General features: G+C 30.8%; 1 protein-coding gene across 5 annotated transcripts in view; it reads left to right on the top strand.

Moving 5' to 3' along the window:
* Lar (tyrosine-protein phosphatase Lar) overlaps positions 1-26,285 on the top strand; it is a 1,676,858-nt gene that overhangs the window by 1,431,325 nt on the left and 219,248 nt on the right. For all 5 annotated transcript variants that reach the window (XM_072529515.1, XM_072529513.1, XM_072529514.1 and 2 more), the window contains exon 6: positions 19,464-19,574. In XM_072529515.1, coding sequence (XP_072385616.1) covers positions 19,464-19,574 — 111 coding nt within the window. The remainder of the gene's footprint in view (positions 1-19,463; positions 19,575-26,285) is intronic.

Genomic DNA, 26,285 nt, shown 5'->3' with positions numbered 1-26,285 from the left:
CTTGATACAGAGTAGGGAGAAACACAAGGTTTATGAACCTTGAAAGGTTTTATAAAGTTTACTTATGAAGTGTGGAAGCAAAAACTTAATGGTTTTGTAAATGATGTGACCTTCGTATGGTTTGACAGTATTTTAAGTAAAGTGGATTAATTATATCGACAATTTTAACGAAAAGCATGATATGGATAATAATATATTTTCTAATATAATGAACGGTATACGACAGAATATTTTTATCGATACTCTTAATAGATAATAAATTGTTTTAAAGATAGATAATTATCTTTTTTTAATGCCGGGAAGTAAAATTAAAATACATATGATTTTATATCAATAACACCTTCGATTTACATGTTGAATTTTCTTAATGAAATGATGGGAAACATTTCAGATAAATATATCGAATCAAATGAAAAATGACAATACTGTAGGATCTCAAAAATGGCTGATGGTTTTTATATTTTCATTTTATTGATAATTGGATAAACTTAACGGCTCAGAGTGGTTATAAACCAACAGGACACAAAAAAAACCAAACCAAAACTTCCTGCAACTTCTTCTTAAAAAAACTTTAATATTCTAAATAAAAACCTTTTATGCCTTCTCTGTCCCCTACTTTTAAACCTAAGTGTCTCTACCGAACGTCGAAGCAGAAGTGAGCAATCAGCACTTGTTTTGAGTTAGCTAAACTATGATTGCAAATATAGACGCTTGGTTTCGCTATTGAATATCAACTTAAAATTTAAGAATTAAGGAAATTATTAAGAGGATATGGATTTAAAAATTTTATTTAAAGTGAATAAAGAATTATTAAAGTGACGGACTCGTTACACTAATACTACTTCTTCTTCTTGACTGGCTTTACAACTCGAAGTGAGTCTTTGCCGCTCTCACTATAGCTCTTCATCTTCTACAATCTAAATAAATCAGCTTCAATATCATCCTTTAATCTTTTTCTGGGAGGACCTACTGAACGTCTGGTCTCAAAACAAAAACACTCTTTTGAGCACTTGGTCCTCATCTGATCTTAACACATGGCCTGCTCATCTTACCCGGTTAGCTTTTATATATCTGACGATGTTTTCAGTACCATAGAGAATCACCAATTCAGCATTGCGGTACCTTTTCCATTTTCCTATCAATTCATCTCTTTGGGTCCAAATACCATCTATATAAATGTTGTTTCAATTGTTGTTTGTTAATTACGTGGCTAAAGGTGTGACAATTAAAGCAAAAGGACTCTAAAATGTTTCTTAATTAGTGAGTTTTACACCAAATAATATGCAAAATATATTTTTTGCAGTAAGTAAAGTTAGTATTAATTTTTTTAAATACAAACTTACAATTACAACCTTAAGGAAAGTTTTTACAATAACAATTCAACTTAATTACAACACCTGGTCCGAAAACTAAAAATTAATGTTGTTTTATTTGGGTAAACACGGACAGCTAGTGACTTACCAAAACTAACTATTAAAAGATAAAAAACTGATCCTCAATACTACTTATTTATTATATTTTTGTCCTTAAGTTGTTTACCTTTCGCCTTTGCAATTGCCAAATTCAGAGCTTCGCGCAGGATATTCCCATAGAGATTGCGTTACAGAAGGCGTTAATTGTAAGTCTCGTAAATAGAGTAACCTTAAAGACGGCACTCTAAAATAAAATTTCTTCTCAACTAGTATAAAGTACGTAACAACTCAAAAAACTTTTAAATTTTTAAAATTGACAAATTTCGTGTCATCAGTTGGAGGCAAATGAAAGAAGTTTTAAGACAATGAGACCAAAAAGTTTTCTTATAGCTTTTAATGGGCATAATTTTTCCTCCTTTATAAAACAGTATACAATTTCCTTGCTATAGAAATATAGGAAGAGCTTTTCATTCGAGAAAATGAGTGTTTTATATGCATGTTTTCTTGTTTTCTCAATATACAATGAAAATTGTTCTTCTATAATGAGAAAAGTCGGAAAATGGTAGGCTATATAGATAAAAGTAATTATAATGAGGTTTATCTAGTGACTCGTTTAGATCGAAAATAAACTAAGTAGATACACCTTGCGAATGAGAATTACTTTTTATTCAGGGTGATTTGTAAAAAAAGTATACTATATTATGTAGTATACTTTTATCTAGTGCGGATTACAGTGCGAAAAATTTAAATTTTTATATTGCAATTCAAGGTATTAAAATCATAAAAATCATTCATTTAAATTATACTAGACCCGTCGAACTTTGTATCGCCTTAAAATTAAATATTGTCTTAAAATTAAATAATGTATCAAAGTTTGATGTCTGATCTTGTTCCAAAAACACACGAATCTTATTTATCAATTGGAGCATCTTTACATGCCGCCACAAATTTAATGATGTTAGGCATGCGTTTAGTTCATCCGGAGTAGTAAATTTTGAAATAAATATTAAATAAGAAACAGTCTGAAAGCCCAAAAATATTTTTGATCGTCACGAATACCTTTTAAAGTTCTGTCCAGTCCCTGTAATGACCTTTTGTGTGCCAATGTACATTAATCCCAAACAATTAATTTGCATACCTGTAAATTCTTAGCCATTGTTCTATTTTTGGCGATGTTACAACCAGGTGCTTCATTAATTTGTATGTATAATGGCAATTTGATAAAGTCACAAAGGAAATGAATAACATTTAAAAGATATACTTTTAAAGCTAAATAAAAAAACTATTTTTTAAAAATAAACTAAAATAAAAAAATTAAATACACGGCAGACCGAATGACAGACCAAACAATTGAATTAGCATACTGTGGGTCTGTTAATATTCAAAATATCAAATGTCAAATTTGAGATTTGATTTTATATATATATATTTTATTTTATTGTATTCTATTTTATTCCATTTTATTCCATTTTATTCTATTTTATTCTATTTTATTTACTTTTATTTTATTCTATTTTATTTACTTTTATTTTATTTTATTTTATTCTACATTACTTCATTTTATTCTTGTTAATTTTATTTGATTTCATTCATTTTATTATATTTCATTTTATTTTATTTGGTTTTATTTCATTTTATCTTATTTTATTTTATTTATTTTATTTTATTTCATTTTATTTTCTTTTTATTTTTCATTTTATTTAATTTTTTCTTATTTTATTTCATTTTATTTCATTTTATTTCATTTTATTTTATTTTATTGCATTTTATTTCATTTTATTTCATTTTATTTCATTTTATTTCATTTTATTTCATTTTATTTCATTTTATTATTTCATTTTATTTCATTTTATTTCATTTTATTTCATTTTATTTCATTTTATTTCATTTTATTTCATTTTATTTTATTTTATTTCATTTTATTTCATTTTATTTCATTTTATTTCATTTTATTTCATTTTATTTCATTTTATTTCATTTTATTTCATTTTATTTCATTTTATTTCATTTTATTTTATTTTATTTCATTTTATTTGATTCTATTTTATATTATATATTATTTTTATTTTATTTTATTTTCATTGTATTTTATTTTAATGAACAGTTTCTGACTTATCACTGAAATCGAATCTGATATGTTGAATTTCGTTATTATTTGAAGCCGCAATACCAAATACTTACAGGCAATGTCCTTATGTCAATCTATCAATACTGGTATTAGATAATTATTGAAACCGTAAGATGACAGCCGCCTTTATTACAGGATCCTATAATAAAGTACAAAATACTTAATGTCTAAAAGAGAGTTCTTGCTATCATGCAAAGAAATATGTTATGCAATTACCATTGTTATTGGGAATAAGCCGACATTTAACTTTTAACTATATTTGACGTTTCGATTTCGATAAATTGTGGATTATTCCCATTACAAATAGTAATTGCATTAAGATGCCACAAGAAAATAGCTTCAGAACCGTATTAAGAAATCTTTTATTTTGTCAAATGAGATGAAATGTTTTTTATAACATGAAAATAACATATAAATGCATATTATTATTTAAAAGAGTAAAACATATATACGCAATTTAAGAGATGACGACAGATAAGAGATCTTAAAATAAAAGTTCTCTAGTCTGTATTTAATTTAATTTAAATACATTAAATACGTCTTCAATAACTCTCTATTTATTTTGTTAATCATAGCTTTCTTTGTTAGTCATAGTATGGCGTCATCTATTAGTTATATTGCGATTTAAAATAACATATACACTGTTTTTAAGGTATTTTAGTACGCTTTTTTGAAGATTTTTTTTACACAAACCTTCTCCTGGTAATAATAAACACAACAAAAAAAGAAATTATCTTGCTTGATGCAGTCGTTCTGAAGTAATGCCCGTACAAACATATCGGCGATTCATTTTTATTAATATAGATTTTAACTATTTTTATACATATAAACAGAGATTGAGTTATAAAAGTAAAAGTGTATCAAAGGAAACATGTCATATGGTAACCAATCAATTCGATACAACGTTTTAAATCGCTTACACACGTCCCGACTAAACCACTTAACTGTCGTGACTTACAATGTTGAGTCAGACGGTTGTTGTGTGTGTAGATTTGTTAACCGACAAAAAAGTTGTCATGTCTCGACCCTACGGAGAAATGGGGAAATTAGGAAGTCGGCTGTCGACATGTCGCGGTTGTACAACCAGATCGGTCTGCCCTACCGTCGGGTACAACTTTTTTTGTCGGTCAACAAGCCTACAAACACACCATCCGTCGCGCGTCTTACCCAAACGTTGTCGGTAACGACAGTTGGGAGGTTCAGTCGGGACGTGTGTAGGGGGTTTAAGTTTTGCATTACTTTATGCAAATAGTATGCTTGTAAAATAAATAAAACATAGTAAAAGAACCGTATGCATTTACTATTGTCAAATATTTTAATTCAAATGCAAATCTGCCTTTATAAATCACCTTATATACATAATAATCCGAGAAGAGTAGAAAACATATAGCTCGGCCCTGTTGTGTTCATTAAGAAATAATGTAGGGCTCGTTTCCATTTCAAATGAAGAAAAACCGATCATTATGTTCTGTGTGGCATCTTCTCTGGAAATTTATTTCGTCAATAAACCAGCCTCCGTCGTCTAGAGTCCTCCCGCCTTTTGCATAATACACAAAAGTTGGATATTATTCATCTTTTGTGCCACTTATACATATTCTAATTTTAAATGTACACGTACCGTCTATCTTACTTAGGAGATATATTATTCTTTGATTTGGAGTTGAATCTCGCTCTTAAATTTGAAATAACTTTGACTCAAAAAGCAGACTGGCGAAAAAAAGGTTAAATAATTGAAGGGGGAATTTAGAGCTTTGAGTTGAACTTCGACGGTATTACGTCATAAATCAGTGTTTTTTCGCAACTTTCCATTTTAGGTTATATCAGTCAAGGTAAAAAATATTATGTAATTGTAGATACAGGTTGAAAAGTCATTGTTTGATGAGACAGCGTCTTGGAATTACGGAGATTGATTCCTCGGCAATAATATCTTCATTATAAAATAAAACAGAAAATACGCAACGAAAAATACATTCCTGCGGGAAAGCTTTGCAGTAGATTATACTTTTTATATATTTTAACAGGAATCTTCGTTAAAGATTTGGCTACCTACCGCAAAAGTAAACTTACTTTTAACAGTTACAGAGTATATGATCATATTAATAATAGTACGAGTATAAAAAGTGAGACAATGATTTATAAAATGAAAAGTTTTTACTGCTTATAACAACTGTGATCTTTGTAAGATGGACAGGAACTTGCAAGTCGTATAAAACTTACAAAATGACGTTTTTCAAATGTTTCTATCCTTTTTTGTTGCTTAATAAGTAGAAAAATAAGTCAAAAATTGCGTTTTTTTTATAAATGGTAATAATTTTTTTTTAAGTTTACTTTATAACCTGTATATTACATGAAATATTGAGACTTTTAGTACTTAAAATATAATCAAAATTTTAAAACGATCGGTCAAACAGTTTAAGAGATATTTTAAAGTTATTACTATGTAAATGGAAATAAGCCACAATTGACGGTTAAAGTACGTTTATTGGCGTTTCAATTTCCACTTTAGAAATCGTTCTCAAAATACGTTATTTTATTTATTTATTCAAAAGAGTTATTTTATTTACGAATTTTAACGAATTTTATTACCACCCTAGTAATTATTTTTGAACTACCACAGTGTTTTGATAGGTTTTTACAAATTTATTACCACCCTATTCATTTTTCACTTCTTAACTACTCCTTGTGGTAAGTAACTGACAAAACAATATTATAAAAGGTATTTTTAATAATTTTTTTGTATTGTACTTTTACTTCAATATTTTACTATTTTTTGCTATCTTCATATTTTTCACCTAACATACTGGGCATAAATTCCGCACTTTAAATTCTAATTTTGGGGGCATAAAGTCGTATAAAAATCAACTATAGCCATGATCGTGCGTAGATGAATGTGCACTGGTTTTTACTATTAAAAATTACTTAAAAACTATTGTACTCAGCATAAAACACACTCAGGGACAGTACAGAGGCGCTATATTTGCAATTTATTGACAAAGTTAAACAATAGTGAAGAGGGCGGTATCAATCTAAAATCCGATTAAGACTGCAGCTCACACTACTTGATTGGCTGTACACTTCGCTGAGGTCTATGGATGTACTCAATAAATACAAATCTTTTAATCTTTTAACAATAGGTGCGTGAGGTGTCCCGACCCTCCTTTACAATTAGGTAGTTAATGTAAAAGACATAATAAAATTATTAGAATTTGAATCTTTTTTACCTGGTAATTATTCTGTGAAATATAACAATTCCGTTGTACTTACTAAAACTCAACTTGATTTCAATTATTTTATATTCATAAAAGGGACTCACGATTCGATTTCTCTTAGCCATGTACTCACTACTATAATCAGAGTCAATTTTTTAAAGCAGGTCAAATTTATAATTTTTGAAATAAAGTATTTTCATATTTTAAATATTTAAACATTTAAAAAATAAATATTAGTTAGCACAGAGTAATGTTTCAGAATGTTTTTATTAATTAGGGTAGTTGAGAAAAAAATGTCTAGGTTGGTAAAAATATAGTAAAAATCTAGTAGAGCACCATTGTATTTCCAAAAAGATTTCGCATTTAGCTATGGTGAATGCGTGTGTGCGTGTGTTTGTGCATTTTTGGCTTCGGATTCTCTGTCCATTCGCCATTATAAGGAGTGCTCCTTGCTTTCTTATCGTCTACTATACAATCATAGTCCTGCTCTAATTTTACAAAGAAATATTTTCTATATATATAATTTTACAATTATACATTAGATTTTTATTTCTCTTATAACATATTCAGCTGGTTTTGAATTATTTCCTTTTGTTTCTTTTGTGTGTTTTCTTTATTTATTTTTTTATTTATTTATTTTTTCCTTTTTTATATATATATATATATATATATATATATATATATATATATATATATATATATACACACATAGATTTATTGTTTGTTTTTTTTTTCTCATCATGATTTTGGGTATTTTGGTTATTTCTTCACTTATTACTTTTACCTTATTACTTATTTTAGAACAGCCTAACATCATGTGCTCTGTTGTACCTTCTTCTCCGCATGGACAATTAGGAGAATCACTTAATTTTATTTTATATTTATACTGCGGAGTTAAAACATGGTTGAATCTTAATCTGCACAATACAGAGATAAACTGCTTGCTTCCCGACAGTCTTGAGAACCAAGATTGGCTAGGAGGCTCGGTAACTATGTTTTTATAAAATTTTCCTTTTTGACTGCTTCTATACATTTCTCTCCATTCTGTTAGTAATGTGGGCTTTACGTGGCAAGCAATTTCATTGTGAGGACATTTATACCTTAAATATTCTCCTGTTCTACTTTCAATTTTAGCTTCTTCGTCTACTTCTTCATTTTCTTTTATTCCACAATGCCCTTTAATCCAAACAAGTGATATATTAATTTTTTGAGATTGTCGTTCATGAAGTTTAGTAAAATCGTGAATGCGTATCTTGTTGAATGTTTCCCATTAACTGTTGCTTACGGGATCAAAAATTATGAGAGTGGGTAAAATTCAGTAAAAACCTGGCGAGCAATTTATACTTTCAGATACAAGAAGAGTACAGTAAAATTGTAAAAATAGATTTTTTATCACCTTAAATATTAACTCGAAATAATTATTGACTTCTCATAACCAGTAGTTGAGGGGTAAATAATTACTAGTGCGGTAATAAATTCATAAAAACCTAGCAGAGCACTGTGGTATATCATAAATATTATTTTTGAAATTGTACTAGTTTTAACCTTAAGCCAAAAAAATCGTTCCCCTTAAGGTGGTTTAGCGGCGAAAAATTATTAGTGTGGTAATAAATTAGTGAAAATGGGTGAAAAAATATGCCATAAGCAAAAAGTTTTTTTCCGAATTCTGCTAGCTTGAACCTTAAGCCTGCAGAATCGCTCCCCTTAAGGTTGGTTTGGTGGTAAAAAATGATTAGGGTGGTAATAAATTAGTAAAAAATGGGTGAAAAAATATTACGTAAGTTAAATTGATTTCTGCTCATTTTTCCCGCTAGCTTAAGATTCTTTTTTTCTTTTCTCTCGCCAGAGTGCTGGACTGTAGAACGTCAGTTGGTCTGGCTTCATATACTTAGGTGGATGGTTAAACTTAAAACTTAAGTGCTACTCTCACTGTAACTAAACAACGCTAAAACACGCTGGACCATATGAGTGAAGGCGAATAGTGGTCTTATAAGTATTTATAATAATTAAACTAAATATAAAAAGAAATGATAATAAATTACTTAAAGAAAAAATATTCTTCTTTAGGTGCCGTGTCCGTATTTAGACGTTGGCCATCATCATGTTTACAATTTCCTGAAACCGTTTTCTATAGGCCGCTGTGCGAAATAATTCTTCTACTGACCAATCCATCTCTTTTCTTTCACTTTTCTTTGTATTATAAGGCGAATTAGATGGTAATTGGGTCCTCTAATTATATGGTCGAAGTATTCTGTTTTCTGCTCTTTATAATGTTTATGAGCAGGCGTAACGAATTCATCATTTTAATAATATCTTCATTGGAAGTGTGTTAAACTTTTAATATTTTTAGGATCCATCGATAGCATCACAATCCGAATGCTTCTAATTTATTAATCATTGTGGTTTTTAATGTCCATGTCTTAAAACCAAATAAAAGGGCAAACCACAATAACATTTTAAAACCTTATTACGAATATGTATAGACAGGTTTCTATTACATAAAACTGGTTTCCAAGTCATAAAAGCCTTACGTGATATTTCGATCCTGGTTATTATCTCTTCATCAAAGTCACAAGTTACATTTAAACAGCTGCCGAGGTATTTAAAATGGTTTACTATGTCCTCTCCATTAACCAAAAGCAATCATTTTTCTATATTAATCTTTCCAACCGCCATCCACTTTGTCTTTGAAATGTAAATTTTAAGGCCTCTTCGATAACTTGCTTCACTGACTAGAGATCTACTAATGTTTGGAGATCCTTTAAATTTTCTGCAAGAACGGCTGTATCGTCAGTGTATCTTATGTTGTTGATTACTTCTCCACCTAGTCTTACTTCCTCTTCTCTATTATCCAAAGCCTTACTAAAAATTTTTTTAGAGTACAGGAAATACAAAAGGTTTTTTGGACAGAGTCTACTTGATTGTAATATAAGTATTTTAGCAGTCTTATATCGTAGTGGCCAAAAGTGTATCGTGTTGTATTCGGTCGAATGCCTTCTCGAAGTCGATGAAACAAAAATAAACGTTCTTTCAGAATTCACAGCTTTTTTGTAAAAGAACGTGCATACAAAATAGTGCCTTTCTAGTTCCTAGACCATTTCTAAATCCAAACTGCTTATTAATCATTCTACTTTCACACAAAAGGAATACTTGGTTTTGCATTAATTACTATTTAAATGGGAATAAGCCACAATTAAAGGTTAAAATACGTTTATTGACGTTTCAATTGCCACTTCGGAAATCGTTCTCAAAATACAAACATTAGTAAATTAAACAAATTTTGTTTTTTGTTACTTAGTGAAAAATTCTTCTAATAATTTAATTTTATCTGACTCATCTATATTGACAATTCAGACATACATTATACATTTTAAAGTAGACGACTTTAAAATGATATTGCCAATATTGTTGAGTTGCGTTCCTGGGACGACTTTACTTATAAGATAGTTCATTCGATTACATGAAATTAACTTTAACTTGAGAATATCCGTCAGAAAAGATCATAACATGTAATTCGTCTTTAAAAAGACAAATACATGCCATGATGACAGTAAAATTCTCCTGTTAGTGATTCCATAGTAAATTATGAGGGAAAAACCAGGAAAAAACCTCATAATACTATCCCGACATGGTAAGTATTTGATCGTGCATTTAGTTTACCTTCAATAAACACCAAATTCCGATTTTATATGTTTGTTATTTAAAAAACATAAATGATGTATTCTCTATATGTTACTGACTTACCAAAACTGGTATTTTCCTTTTAATAACTTCCTCTTTCAATATGGGTAACCAGATCCTACTACATTCTGCCGAGGAATTCGCGACACAATTGGTCTCATTTAGTATAATTAGAGCCGCTTCTTTGATTTTTCTCTTTTTACCATTCGTTTCTTTTAGGACTATATTTGAATCATTCCATTGAACCCTATGTTCATTATCCCATGCGTGTTTACATATTTGAGATCTATCAAATTCTCTATTTTTAATATAGGATTTATGTTCACTTATTCTAACATTTAATGGTCTTGATGTTTCACCTAAATAAAACTGATCGCATTCACAAGGTATTTTATAAATGCAATTCTTTGTCCTTTCTTGTTCATTGTTAGGTTTGGTTTTGGACAAAATAGATCTCAACGTGTTTGTTGTTTTGAATGTTGTTGAAATGTTGAATTTATTTCCTATCCTTTTAAGCTTTTCCGATAATCCTTTTATGTATGGTATTGTTATTTTCCTCGAATTATTCCTTGTATATGCTGTAGGATCTCGTTCTAAGTTGTTTTGTTCTATTCGATCGATTGTTAAAAATTCCTTATTTATAAACGATAAAGGATAATCATTTTTTAATAAAACAGATGTTAACAAATGTTTTTCCTCCAAGAACGAATTTTCGTTAGAACAAATAATTTTGGCTCTATCGTATAAGGATTTAATAATTCCCTTTTTAATATTAATATTGTGATTTGATTTGAAATTTAAATATCTGTTGGTGTGTGTTGGTTTTCTATACACCTGAGTTTCGTATCCAGTATCGTTCTTAGAGATTAAAACATCCAGAAAAGGTAATCTGTTATTATATTCCTTTTCCATGGTAAATTTTATTGTCTCTTCTTTATCGTTTATATCATTTAGGAATGTGTCCAACAACTCTGATCTATGAGGCCATATTGAGAATACATCATCTACATATCTCCACCATACTGAGGGTTTTAAATTTTGTTTAGAAATAATATTTGTTTCAAAATCTTCCATTAATATATCCGCTAATAATGGAGATAAACTAGAGCCCATTGCTAGTCCAAAACTTTGTTTATAGAATTCAAATGAATTTACTAATGTTTGTATTTTGAGAACGATTTCCGAAGTGAAAATTGAAACGTCAATAAACGTATTTTAACCTTTAATTGTGGCTTATTCCCATTTAAATAGTAATTAATTTAAAATGCCACAAGAAAATAGCTTCAGAACAATATTGGTTTTGCATAATTCGTAAAAGTATCTTAAGTGTATGTCCCATCAAACTGATTAGTCTAAAATGGTAATGTTTTAAACAGTGACTCCAACCAGTCAACTGGTATTATTCTTTCTTTGTAAATTTTGTTGTTAAAGAAGGTAGTTAAGTAGGTAATGTTTTCCTCGTCCAATAGTTTAAGTAGCTCAACAGGGATCTGATCTGGTCTAGGTGCTTTATTAGTTTTTGCTTGCTTTATTGCTTTTCTTACTTATGATTTCAGTATACTGGGACCTCTTTCTAACTTATTGTCACAGGTAGTATGTGTATGTGTATCATTTCTGTATGGTCGCTGATGTATCTTTCCCATTCTTTTCACTCTTGTTTGTGATCACAAATGTTTGCATCTGCGTTTTAAAGTACTTATATTTTTCAGTTTCCCAATTACAGAGGTAAATTTAAGTTTTTTGTGGAGGTTGAAACTGTCATTGTTTTTTGGAGATTTTCTTTTCTACACAAATTGTCGAGCCAAGATTATTTGGCTTGCTTAATTTTTTTTATGAGTTTGTTGATTTCGAGGTATTTGTTAATATTTCTATTTTTATGTTTCCGTCCAACTGTCATCAGGTCTAGGGTTTTCTGTGTCATTAAATTATTTTTTGCGAATATGTAAGGTGGTTTTAAAGATTCTCTTACTTCCTCTAAAATCGATTAAAATGGATTATGAGACAAAGCTTGTCTCATAATTCATTCGCTGTATATGTGAAAAAGCATGGGGCTCAGTATGCACCCCTGTCACACACAATTGTTAAGGACAAATACGCAGTAATTTCATTTTTACTTTGATCTGGTCGGTGTAATTGTCGCATAGATTTTTTATTAGGTAAATCAAATGATGAGGTATACCCCGTATACCCATTTTTTCGAGGATGCTCCTCAGTTGCTTTAAATATAGTATAAATAATATTAACGTAGCATAATCATAACTCTTTCTACTGTCATAAAAAACTTTAAATATAACAAATTCTGTCTTTGTATTGTATTGGTGTAAAAGGTCCAATATGTATGTGAAATATAGCAAGGTGTTTTCTCTGACAATTTTAACGTAAATGTCTACGATAATAAAATTATATGGAGCACCAATATCAGAAGTATCATGAGTCAGAAGTAGAATATGTACTCTCTAGTTTAAAAAAAACATAAGTCGGTTGGACCAGATAGTTTAAATGCGGAAATTCTTAAGTGAGTTGATCTTAAATGTTTATGCAAACAGTTTAACAATTTATACAACACGAATCAAATACTAAAAGATGAGCTTAAATCAACCTTCGTGGCAATACCAAAGAAACACAGTGCCAGTAGCTGCGAATAACTCGTTTAATTTGCTTAATGAACCACGCAAGAAACGCGTTCCTATAAATAATCCATAATTTTTAAAAACGACTTGGGCGCAAAAGAGGCACTTTTTGGATGAAGTTTTTAGTGCAGAAATATCATGACCAAAGAATAAATGTTTTTATTTGCTTCGCTGACTACCAGAAACCGTCTAACAACTATAAACTATTAGTACAGACGTTAAACTACATTGGTTTCGATGACAAAGACAGAATTATTCAACAACTATATTCAAATTAAAAAGCGAAACTAAGAATCGCCAACGTCCTATACACAGAAGAAAAGGGATAAGGAAAGGCATAAGAGAGGGCTGTATTATCCACTGTTCGCACTAATGTTAAAAATTTATGTAGAAAAGATATTTCGACGTGCACAACAAAACGAAAAGGCATCAAATTTAATAGTCTTTAAAACTAAGTAACTTGCAAAATCTAAAATACATAATAATTAGCAAACAACTTCATTGGAAGCTAAATTGAATATAAAATATGCACCTTTTGAACAGGTTGAAATATTTAAATACATTGGAGCGACATTAAGCAGCAAATGGGACTGTGGCCTAGAAGTAAGGATAAGAGTAGCAATTATTGAGAATGCCTTTGTTAAATTTGACTAATGCCTCCTTTGCAGTGAATTATCTTTAAACCCGGGTCTTGAAATGATACATATGATTCATCCTGATATACGGAAGTGAGACCTTGTCACCTGAAGTGAGATCTTTGAATCGTGTGCATGCTTTCAAAATCTAGTGTTTCAGAAGGCTGCTGAGAGTCCATGACTGAAACTTGTAATAAATATTGAGATCCTATGGTTAAAAGACGTAAGAAATTGGTACTGCATATCTGATGTCAGCACGAGAATAAGAAGACTGAAAGGATCTCTGTTTATTCGATAACCAGTATTAACTTATAAATAAAAAGAAGAAGAATATATTATATAGCCTTATGTTTAAAATATGTTTATATTTATACCCTAAGTAAAGGTGGTAATTAAAATAATACATTGTACTGGACACCGTATTTAATATACAATATAATTATTTAATATAAAGTCTTCTTGAATATTTTCATTTTTTTTTTACAGGGACTTCTTTTTCTAACCTTAACTACAGTCTTTTTCTGTATTATTAAATTTTTTTGGCATAATAACATTCATCTAAAAGCATGGTATATTACTAAGATTTTTTTGGCCTTAATTTCAAAATGTTGCGTAAGCCACGAAGAACAATCCCTCTATTTTACCTTCTTTCACGGGTCGAAATTTGGGTTGCAAAACGGCAGGTTGATACGTTGTAACAGACCTATATTTCGTTAAATAACGAAGCTCGCAAAGTTTTCATCGCTTTGAAGGTAGTTATACTTCTAACCGCATTCGAATACCTTCGCTGTCCCACTCATGAATTTCATAAAGCGCAGGAGACGGGAGAGTCATGGATTCTCAGTTGGCTCTTTAATAACTGTTACTATCTGGCCGCTCTGTTTAATGTCGCTAAAACTTGCCTTCGTGGGAGTTTTTTAATAAAGAAGTTTGTATTTGTACAAGGCGCTAGCACGGAATAGTTGGCTGTGGGGATAGCTTTTGCAAAATTATTAGCTCTTAAGGGGGATCACTTGAGAAATTTTATAACTACGTAAATTATACAACAGTTTATAGGGGATTTTAAGGACACCGTGAAAATTTAAACTTTGATATAGTTGTTAATATGAAATATATTTATTAGTAAACCAGATTATGTTTATACACAACAGTAAACAGTACATATAATGGATTAAAAACTTATACAATCTACTCTTAAGTAAAAACATAAGCTTGGTACGATGTAGCCTCATGATATTTGCAGTTAATACTGTTTTGTGTATAAGTAGCCTAGTTGCTTTCGTAAAAATAACATTAAAAATTGTTAATGATGTCAAAATTTTTTAGTGTAGCTTTATGTAAAAAAGACTATATCTAGCAACATTTAGCAAAATAGTATTGGAAGCGCTTTAGTTAAAATAAGTACAATTTGAAAATTGCAGTATATTTTTAACCCTTCAGTGGACCGCTGCGTTAAAAATTACACGAGTACACGGGTGATGCCTGTACCATTTTTTGGCAATTTTTTTAGTGTAAAATATTGTTTTTTGCAAAAATTATTTTTTATTAAAATAAAACACACTTTTATAAATATTTGATTAAAAAATAGATTATTCTTTCCATAACATTTAAAATACAAAAAAAAACTGTTAATTTTGGACATATTCATATTAAAAAATCAATAACGCCGTTTTCTACAAAAACAAACATTTTAAACCTATTAAGTCTAATAAAGAAATAACTAAAAACTAAAAAAACATAAATTTTACTCCAAAACTCTTTAGCAGCAAAAACGGCTGTGACCTAAACTTAAACTTTTTTTTCCCAATTTTGGTTTAGACACTGGCTGTAATATGCTCCAGACAAAGTCAGCTTTTACGCAATTTACAAAAAATCTAGTTTTACACCTTTTACAATATTTGCAGTATCCCCTTTTTTGGTGGAAGATCTTAATGCTCTGGATCAGGTATTATAATACCCGCATATTTTGCGGCAATCTGGCGCACACATCTAGGCAATATCTCAGTTAAAGCCCGTGCTGCAATGTTTTGTTTAACCATGTCAAGTCCTAAATTGTTTTAAAAAAATCTTCTGTCAGTACTACAGGGTGCATCTGACTTATTGTGCCTAGTTATAACAAAAGCATTAATTGCAACCACATTTAGCAGTCCATAAAATATTACCATTGTCCATATTCTACTTGCTCTGGCTACAATATATTTAAAGCCGTTCTATCTATCACATCTACTCCACTTTTTGTTAGGTTGTAGAAAGATATTATTTCAAACTTTTGGGCATCTTTAGTTAAAGAGTCGATGTTGTCAATATCGCGATGCAAAGACCATACTAGTAATCCATTTTTAGATTTCTGAGGGGCATAGAAAATTACGGTGACATACCATAATAAATGCATTTTTAAAGAACCACAGGATTCAGTTTTAGTTAGGTTCCGCCACTTGATAATAATAGTATATTACTTTATGAAGCATGACTTTTCTTGACGCGCCCGATATTACGCGCCGAACGAAGTGAGGCGCGTAATAGAGGGCAAGTCAAGAAAAGTCGCTTCTTTGCCGAATAAAGTATACTATTTTTTCTTCAAACGTAGCAATTTTCAACCATAAATAGTACAATAATTCATACGCTATTTCTACTCGAAATTAACTGTGACAACTATCAAAGTCGTCTAGATGTTAGAAATTAAAATAATTAAGTCGTCGGTGGGATTTGCGTCTCCCTGGTTACAGTTGTTTGACAGTTGTTTGCAATTATTAAAGACAGCTTATTGTTGTTGCAACCGCAAGCGCAAATTTAGTGCGAAAATGGAAAACCTAAACGAAATTGAGTCCGCGGCTAATGATGCAGTAGCACGTTTGGGGCCCTCCAAGTCCGGAATAAAGTATCGGTTAGCGTACAAGCACTTCCAAGAGTGGTGCGATACAAGAGGAGTACGGCAAGTTACCGAAGACGTTTTACTGGCATATTTTAATATTATGGAAAATGAAAATAAATGGAAATCTTCTACAATGTGGTCACGATACTCTATGATAAAATCCGAGTTAGTTATTAGAAAAAATGTGGATATAAGCAAATTTTTAAAGTTACGTGCCTTTCTGAAAAAAAAACAAGCGAAGGATATACTGCAAAGAAGTCTAAAGTTTTTACTAAAGACGAGTTTAATAAATTTTTGTTTGAAGCGCCAGATAAATTGTATTTAGGATTAAAGGTAAAAAAATTATATTGCAAAGTATGTAGTATACTCTACTAAATTATAAAAATATTTCAGATTGTTTTGTTAATTGAGGTTACCGGCGCCTGTCGATGCGACGAAATGGTAAAAATGAAGACTGTGGACATTGAGGATAAAGAAAATGTAATAATTATCAAAATCCCAGACAGTAAAACACGACAAATTAGATCTTTTACGATAATTGGTCAAAACTACAATAAACTGTATAAAAAGTATGCATCACTGCGGCCTGAAAATTTCACAGAAAACCGATTTTTTCGGAAAAGTACCAAAATGGAAAGTGTTACCGAAGCGTCATGGGAATACATTCGATCAGCTCAGTAGCCCAAAAAGTAGCTAGTTATTTAAATTTAAACGATGTAAGCGCATACACGGGTCACTCTTTACAACGAACTTTAGCAACACTTTTAATTGATGGAGGCGGAAATCAAGAATGCCTCAAACGACATGGGAGCTGAAAATCAAGCACGGTTGCCGAAGGATATATAGAGGATTCAATAAGAAATAAGAACGATAATGCTCAAAAAATTTTAAACCCTCATGATTCGCCAACATCGGGAATGATGCTGAAATTTGTTCTCGACCATCAGTATCATCAACAATAATTACCAATGCGTATCAAGAGTCGGGAACATTTTTGCACGGTTTTAATTTTGAAAATGCCTCATTAACTAATTGTACTTTTAATATTACTATAAATAAAAATGATGTTTAATTGTTGTTAATGACATTTGTATTGTTGCTTTGTGACATGTTTCATATTGTTGCCATGACAACATTTTTCCCTTCGCCGTAAAGAAATGGGAAAAAAACTGCTGCCGGCGGAGACATCAAACTTTGACAGGATCAAGTTAGATAAGTAATGTCATCATTATTTGACGTTTGAAGAAAAAAAATATTTAGTTTATTTAGATACATTGGTTTTTATATTTTATTGTACATATTTACGGCCTTGATAAAACTTCACGGTTTTTTTTAATGCTCTCGTAAGTTTTGCTTTTTTTTTTCTTCTTTCTTCTGTGCATGCTTGATATTCGCGTAGAGTATGTTGTACAGTTATGAACTATTGGGATAGTTTAATTTACATTTCTGGTAATTAGGTTAGGTTAGGTGAAACATGTATGGCGTAATCGTAATCTGTTCAATATCGTTTGTTCTTTTCTATAATATTTACTACTGTTCTTTCATTTTGTACCCGTTGTACTAATTTTCGTAGTCTTTGTTGGGATTAATTCCATTTTTGTTGTGAATCAAATATTGTGTAGGAACATTTGTACGTGATGAAATTCTGAACGGGAATTCTAGGAATAGAGAAGGGAAACATAAAGTGTACCCCCTGTTAAGATTGGCAAAATGCCTGTACTCACAGAATTCAATTTGTTTAATTTTTTTTACGTTGTATGTGATTAAAAAGTAAGGTATAGCGCAATTTTAGTCCGAACCCCCAAACCCATACTCCCAACCCCCAAAAACGTCATTTTTAGACGTAAAAAAAATTAACATGCATTGTTAAGGTTTTTACAAAACTTGTCTATTTTTTATAAACTTGTAGGTTGAGTGTTATATATATATATATATATATATATATATATATATATATATATATATATATATATATATGTGTTTATATATATATATATATATATATATATATATATATATATATATATATTATATATATAATATATATATTATATATATATACAATGTAATTATTTATAATGGCTGTTCGAATTTTTATGTCACTTAGTATATATTGAACATTTTAGAGCAACGTGAAATGACTTGTCCTACGTTGAATTAGTTATGGGAAATTATCTAGGAAAGGAAGTATTTACTATGGCATGTTCATTTTGAGGCTGTTTTAAATTATATAAGGAATCTGCGGAATACTCTTGGAAAAAGATTATAATTACTCTTACTCCTTTATGACCTGATATTATGTGGAGCTTACAATGCTAACTAAATTCAATAAAAGCATGTTCTTCTTCTTTTCTTAATGTAAAATACATTAAGAATAAATTTTAAAAAACAATATTTTATAGAAATATAACGCTAGACTCGATTTTTACTTGATGTTATACCTAACGAGATTATTTAAAGTTTTGGGGAAAAATACGTTATTATTAACACAAATACTGAAGTTTTCAAAAATAGACTTGTCTTCAAATACAATAAAACAAACTTTTTAAAAAGGGGAAGGTTTAGTTAAAAAAGTTAATCAAACAAGTTGTTTTAGAAAAAAATGCTTTAAACGCTTGGTTATTTTGGGTTACACGTTAAGTTTGTAGAGTGTGTTTACTTTTTTCATATATTTTACTCAGAAAGATGAGTGGAAATATTAAAAAAAAAAGGAAACAAACAATAATATAATTTCATCTAAAAATATTTAGAAAGTTAAACCTCGTAGTGTACATACAGCAAATAACCTGATTGAAAACCTCTTTCACAATAACAATCATTTGCAGCTTCCTTAAATATATCCGACACCGGCAAAGCGACTAATCTTATTTATAATATACTCTATCCTTATTTCCAGGCGCACTTCAGATTCTCTCGAGTGAAGAAAAGGATCACGGGAAGTATGAATGCGTCGCCGAAAATTCGATTGGAACGGATTATTCGAAACACTCGCTGCTTTACGTTAAAGGTAAGATGGATATTTCTTAGGTCTTCTCTAGTATATAAATCGCAAACACGATTTGCAGTGCCACACTTTAAAATGGGAAAGCCCTAATAGGAAAGCAAATAATTTGCAGCTTACTGCAAAGTCATTTAAATGCAGTTTTATTATAAATTTTAGTAAATAGTGTAAATAGTGTATATATATATATATATATTGAAAGGAGTACGACCGTCTAAATTTAAATACACAATGTGAGTGAGATTTAAATCTCACTGTAAATGAGGAGATCAGTCAAGGAGAAAAAAACTATAAAAAAACTATTTCAATCTTTTAATAGAAAACGTTTCGTGCAGTTATTTCTGCACATCTTCAGTTCTGATGATTGTAAAGTCATATAAAGATGTCAAACAATGTCAAATACATAAGTTTAGGTGTTAAAAAATACATTTAGTAACTACAATAAAATTGTAGTTACTAAATACAATACAATACTAATATACTAAAAATACAATAATGTAAAAAACACATTAAATTTTTTTCAGATTTTATACAAACTTAAAAAAGTGCCAAAAATGTCACAGTATGTTACAGGAAAACAATATGTATAATACAATACTTTTATTCTATCGCTGATGTACAATATATCGAAACATGAAGCCAGGAGAAAAAGTAGCTTGTTTTAATTAGAGATTAGTAAACAATTAAACAATAAAAACAATCGTAAATAATAAAAACTCATTACCCTATTTTCCACAGGTTACAGAGAAACTTACTAAATTTCTTAAACCCCTATCTACTAAAATAGGCATCAAAAATTGTAAAACAGTTGGAAATCTCTTTTCACGTATTAAAACACCTTTAGATATTTGGGAGAAATAAAATGTGGTATACAACATTTTATGCAAAGACTGTCATTTGAAATATATTGGCCAAACAAAAGAACCCTCAAAGGGCGTGTTATATCTCATAAATAAAAGTGATCAGATCAGATGCAACAAGAACTCTTGTGCTCTTATTACTCACGCTATCTCTCTTAACCACCAAATCGACTTTGAGAATATTAAATCTCTAGGAACTGAGAATAATTCCTATAAGAGATCCTTCCTAGAAATGTGTTACATATTAAGGGAAAAAAACTCCATGAACAGACGTACTGACATCGATAATCTCAGCATCATTTACCACTCCTTGCTGTTGAATAATCCTTAAAATCCTTCTAGTTAAATGGTATATTTCATTAACTTAACTTATGCACACCCAAATCCAATCAAGACATGGCCTAAATTTTCGGTTTTTGTCCTCTATGAAAAAAAGTAGCTAGCATCGGTTCTAGCATAGTTCTTCATCAAAAATGGGTAATAAAGTTGATCTTTTGCGACGTCATGGTGGAAATCTATCGGCAGCCGACGTGGCGAGCAGTAAAATTAAATTCGGTCCTTCATGTAAAGTTTTGTAAGATAAAATATAAAATTTAAGAGTGTGTGCAAAAATGATTATGATTCCTAATATAAAATGGTGTTGAACAAGTCTACTAAGATATGAATCTGCTCTTCTTCAGTAAGTTCATGAAATTTCGCTGGTAGTTAGTTAGGCCTGGTACCTTTCTTCGTTTGTGTCTTCGTGATATATAACTTTTTCTTATTTATTTCAGGACGTTTGTCTCGACATGTGCGCCCTTTTTGTATATGATCTTTAAAGATGTCGTTAATTTAAATTTTTTATATTTCTAGTACCTTCCCAGATTCTTCAAACTTTATTTTATAGACATTTTATTTGCACTTCAATTTAATTTATATTTAATGTTGAATAGCTTTATATTATTATTCCCATTTATTTTTGAAAGTATTTTTTTCCATTTATTTACGTTTCGAGGCTACTTGTTAAATAACAAGCTCTGGAGTTTTTTAGTAATATTTATATTCTAATGAAAGGTTTATTTTACATTGGCTCACTGTTAAAATATGCTGTATAATATAGTGACTAATTTATATTAAATCTAGTCATTTATATACTGCTATACTGTTATTATATCGATAACTAATATTTTTTGTGTCACTAATATCATTTGTGATGGCAGTTCATGTGCATTTCTCGTATTTCCAATTGTCAAATAAATAATATGTATGGATCATATCTAACGTTTTGTTGAAGTGGTTATTTTATTTGAAAATTTATTGCATTTACAAATCAATAAAAACAAATAACAGATTGTCAAAGGACTTAAACAAGGGCTGCGATAGGCTAACTCCAATATTGTTCTACATTTTTTTTTAATTATTAATAATTGTAATCTGTTTTGTACAAAAAACATTAAATAGTATGTTTATTACAAAGTACTATAGGTGAAATTCGTCTAGTGGTGATGATCCTTTTTATAAATTTCTAAATAAGTAGGTACAATTATTTAAAATATAGAAACATATATACGTATACAAAAATACATTATACAAAAATATAATAAGCAGAAATAGTTAAAATGCATACACAGCCTTAAGACAGTTAGATACAGGGGTCGGCATATGGCAGGTAACAAATTTGCATTAAGAGAATAAATGCAGCGTGAAAATGAATTTTTTCAAAGAAATTACAAAAGGGATTCGAAAAAGGGTTACTCTAAGTGTTCAAATTAATGCCCATCTTGATTAATACATTTACTGCAACGTTTCGCAATGGAGAGGCAGGTACGGCGAAGCACGTTAAGCTGTCCACGAAGCAAATTCTTCTTTAATTGCATTTCGGTGATCGGGAAGTGTGCATGGTCCTCTTGTAAAAACGCGGTCGTTGAGAAGGCCCCACAGAAAGAATTCACAGGGTGTCAGATCACATGATCTAACCATTCTTCAAAATAAACGTTAAGGTACTCCCGCACACATATCGCGTAGTGCGGCGAAGCTCCATCCTACATGAAATGACGGATGTTCGCGAGTGTTGAATCGTTGTCCATTTGCCTACGTAAATTTTCGAGCATTTCCAGATAACTTTGGCCCGTCACGTTACCCTCAAAAAAGTATGGACCCACGAGACGTATCTCATGGATACCTACCCACACACACTCCTCAACCAGGTTTAATTATTTTTTAATGAAAACATGACGATTCTGGTTGTTCCAGTACACAATACACAAAATGGAACACTGGAACTGCAGATCTGTATTCGAGGTACTACTCACAAAATTCCAATCTGCGATCGAAATCATCCTCGTGAAGTGCGTGGGAAAGACGCTGACGGTAAACTCGATATTTCATGCGTTTCAGCATTCCTCGCAAAGAACTATCGGATATTTGAAGTTCTCCAGATAACCGCACCGCAGATTAGTTTGGCTGATCAACAAACGCCAGCGCCAATGTTTGTATGTTTTCGTTAGCTATTACAGATACCGGTCGTCCAGAATGCAACGCGTCGGCAACAGAGCCCGTTTTTAAGAAAAATTTTGGTACATCTTCAACATTGTTGAATGATTTGGTAGCGGTGAATTTATATGTATTCTTCTGTAGTGCTATTTCTTAGTGCTTTTTTAATGATGTTTTCAAGCTCTAGAACTGTTTCCTTTATTTCTTGTCGGTTTTTGATCGTTGGGATATTACCAATATTTATAGTCACAAGTCTTTTGTAGGTTAACTACTTTGTTTTCTTTCTTTTTCTTGTTGTCATGTTATTTTCTTCTCATGTGCCTATTTCTAGGAGTATGGGGTTGTGGTCTCCTGGTGCTTTGTGTAATGATTGGATCCCTGTTTGTAGTCTTGAGTTTTTAGCGACTACTATGTCTGATTGGATAGGTAGAGCATTCCCTGGGCTATGGATTACCTCGATGTGCTATATTGCTATGGTATATTCGTTGTTCACTACATAAATGTTTATTATTCTTCCTGTTCGTAGCTCTATTGTTTTAATTTAAAGATCTTGCGTTTACGTTTCCTATAATTATGAGCAGTTCTTCTATGTTCAGGAACGCATACGGGTCATCGTCATTTAAAGAATCGTGTTGCCTTACTTATGCTGAGGTGATCCTTATTTTACCTTGTCAAATCTAGACTTTTATTTTGTTTGCTTCCATAGTGTTTACTAGTGGCGTCTGTTTCATAATGTGTCTTATTTCTGTTCTTAGGATAGCAGTACCTCCTAAATTGTATCTATGATCTTTACTTAGTAAAGATTTATTATCCCAAAAACGTTATGTTGATATTGTGTGTTAGTTTGGTTTCTAGTATTGCTACGAAATCAATTGAATATCTGTTTATTATTTCATCCAGCACGTTTGCGTTGTGTTCTTATACCCTCTTGAGTTCCAGGAACCTATCTACACGTATCCCCGTGGTTCGCACCTTTTACACCATTTTTGTAACTAGCTCCTCCGCCATTATTGCTAGTCCTTTTTGCTGTTCCTTTGAATTTAATATTGTCGAGTCTGTCACTGTACTTTGGGTGGATTTTGTGACTTGGGGGTATGAATGTCCATTCGTTCTTCTTGTTTGTTCTAATGTTGTATTTTCTTGAGATTGTTGTCTGGGTCTACGCCAAGCTAGTACTTTTGCGCATCCCTGAAGAATTTTCACATTTTGCCTTCTATTCTGCTGGTATCTTGCAGATTTTTTGTCTTATGGTTTTCCCCACATTTGATGCACCTCAAGGACTGATAGCATGAATTGTCTGCATGCTGTAAGTAAGGTCTTTTATTGGCACTTTCATGTACATTAGATTTGTAATTTTTCTAGCCTTTAGCACAAGTGTGACGATAAATATTGACAGTGCTTTTTTGTCTGTTTTTTTTTGGTTTCGTGTTCTAGATGTTTATCTTATTTACTATGTATGCTTTCATATACCCAAAATATCGTATGTATTAAATGTAATAAATGGGTCCGCTATGAAGAGCGTCTCCACCCCGTCGATCTATATTACAATATTCTTTAATCTTTTGCTTTTATATTATTGGAACTGTTTACTTTAATTTGAATAACTTATTTTATTAACCTATTATAATAAATAATTATATTTAATAACTTATTTAATTTTAATAACATGCAAAGTTTTGTTATTATAATGTACTAACCTAGACTCTTGTTAAAACAATGAATTATCAGTAGTAATATCCCTAGGACATTGATAACAGACGAGATAATTTCATGACAATCGAAAGCTCGTTCCTTGGTAACAGCACGAAGCCGAAGGCTGAGTGCTGTTACCAAGCAACGAGCTTGAGAAATTTGTCATGAAATTATGAGGCATTCATCAATGTCCGAGGGATATTCGGCGGATAATTTTTCGAAAAAAAAGTCATAACGAAAAATTTATTTATTAAAAGTACAGTTAGTGAAAGTACAATTATTAAAATTTAAGTTAACATTAGATTCGTTACTGTTCTCTACTATAGAATTTTTTCTTTGATTAGCGCATTTATACTTTGAACATTCTCATTGCCGAAACGTGACATTTTGAAATTTATTTGGATGAAGTTGTCAAACTCGATCGTGTTGTCATAGGGATTGAAAATTACACTGAATGCAATTATCAGTCTAATGTTGACATGATTGGGTAAAATTGTTCCACATGACACAAAATGACGAAATTTGAATAGTTGTTAGAACAGTCGAAAAATTATCACGTTAATTACTTAACCGATAGTTATTTAAAAACGTAAATAATATACAGGACGAAACCAAATTAATTCAGCAAAAGACAAGGCGCCACTATGTCTCTAAAATTGTTCTTAACAGTATTAGAATATGCTTTCAAAATACTGAACTGGGAGGACAAAGGAATCATCATTGAAGGAAAATGATCTTCGCTTTGCGGATGATGTAGTGTTGATAGCGAATGACTTAAAAAAAAGCTAAAGATAGAATAATTTATTGAAGCAGCAAAAAAAAGTGGGATTGAAAATAAATGAAAGCAAAACCAAAATACTGACCAACCCAGTACCCAGCGATAACATCAAGATCGGGCAAAAAGAAATTAAGCTGGCTCACAATTTTACATATTTAGGACATAAAATAAAAATCACAAAAAATAATCAGATATGTGAGTTGCAAATAAGAATATCCCGGAGTTGGGCGGTTTATAGGAAATTTAGAGACATTTTTACAACCAGTGTGTCTTGCCACTTTTTACTTACAGAGCTAAAATTCTTATTCTTACCAAAAAACAGCTAGAGATTTATGAAAAACCCAAAAAAAATGAAACGCTCAATGCTTGGCCTAACAATACGAGACAGGGTAAGAAACGAGGATATACGTAGAAATTCAAAAGGTGGATGATGTTCTCCAATGCATTACGAGGCTTTAATAGAGATGGACGGCACATATAGCACGATTGTGGGATGGGAGATGGAAAAGTAAGATTCTGGATTGGAGGCGATGGAGTGATAGACGCAGCTAAGGTAGATTCTTCATATACTGGTCAGATGATATCAAGATAGTCTCTATGAATTGAGTTACAGTAGCACAAAATAAAAAAAAATGACGTTGAAGAGGCCTATGTCCAAGTGTGGAAGCAAATAAAGGGGCTGTATAATGAATGATGATAACGAAGAGAAGAGAATACTTAAGGTTTGCTTTTACAGCCTGACTTTCGCAAAGGATGTAGTATACAAACCATCTGCTGACAATTATAACACTGATAGAGATGGCAAATGAATAACAACTACCCGTATTCCTTGCCTTCATAGACTATAAAAAGGCATTTTATAGTATCGAGATGTGAGTCATAGAACAAGCTAATAATAATTTTAGAATAGATATA

Source organism: Diabrotica undecimpunctata, chromosome 4 (genome assembly GCF_040954645.1).
Source record: "Diabrotica undecimpunctata isolate CICGRU chromosome 4, icDiaUnde3, whole genome shotgun sequence".
NCBI lineage: Eukaryota > Metazoa > Arthropoda > Insecta > Coleoptera > Chrysomelidae > Diabrotica > Diabrotica undecimpunctata.
Note: the sequence above shows the minus strand (reverse complement) of the source record. Positions and strands in the feature narration are given on the sequence as shown.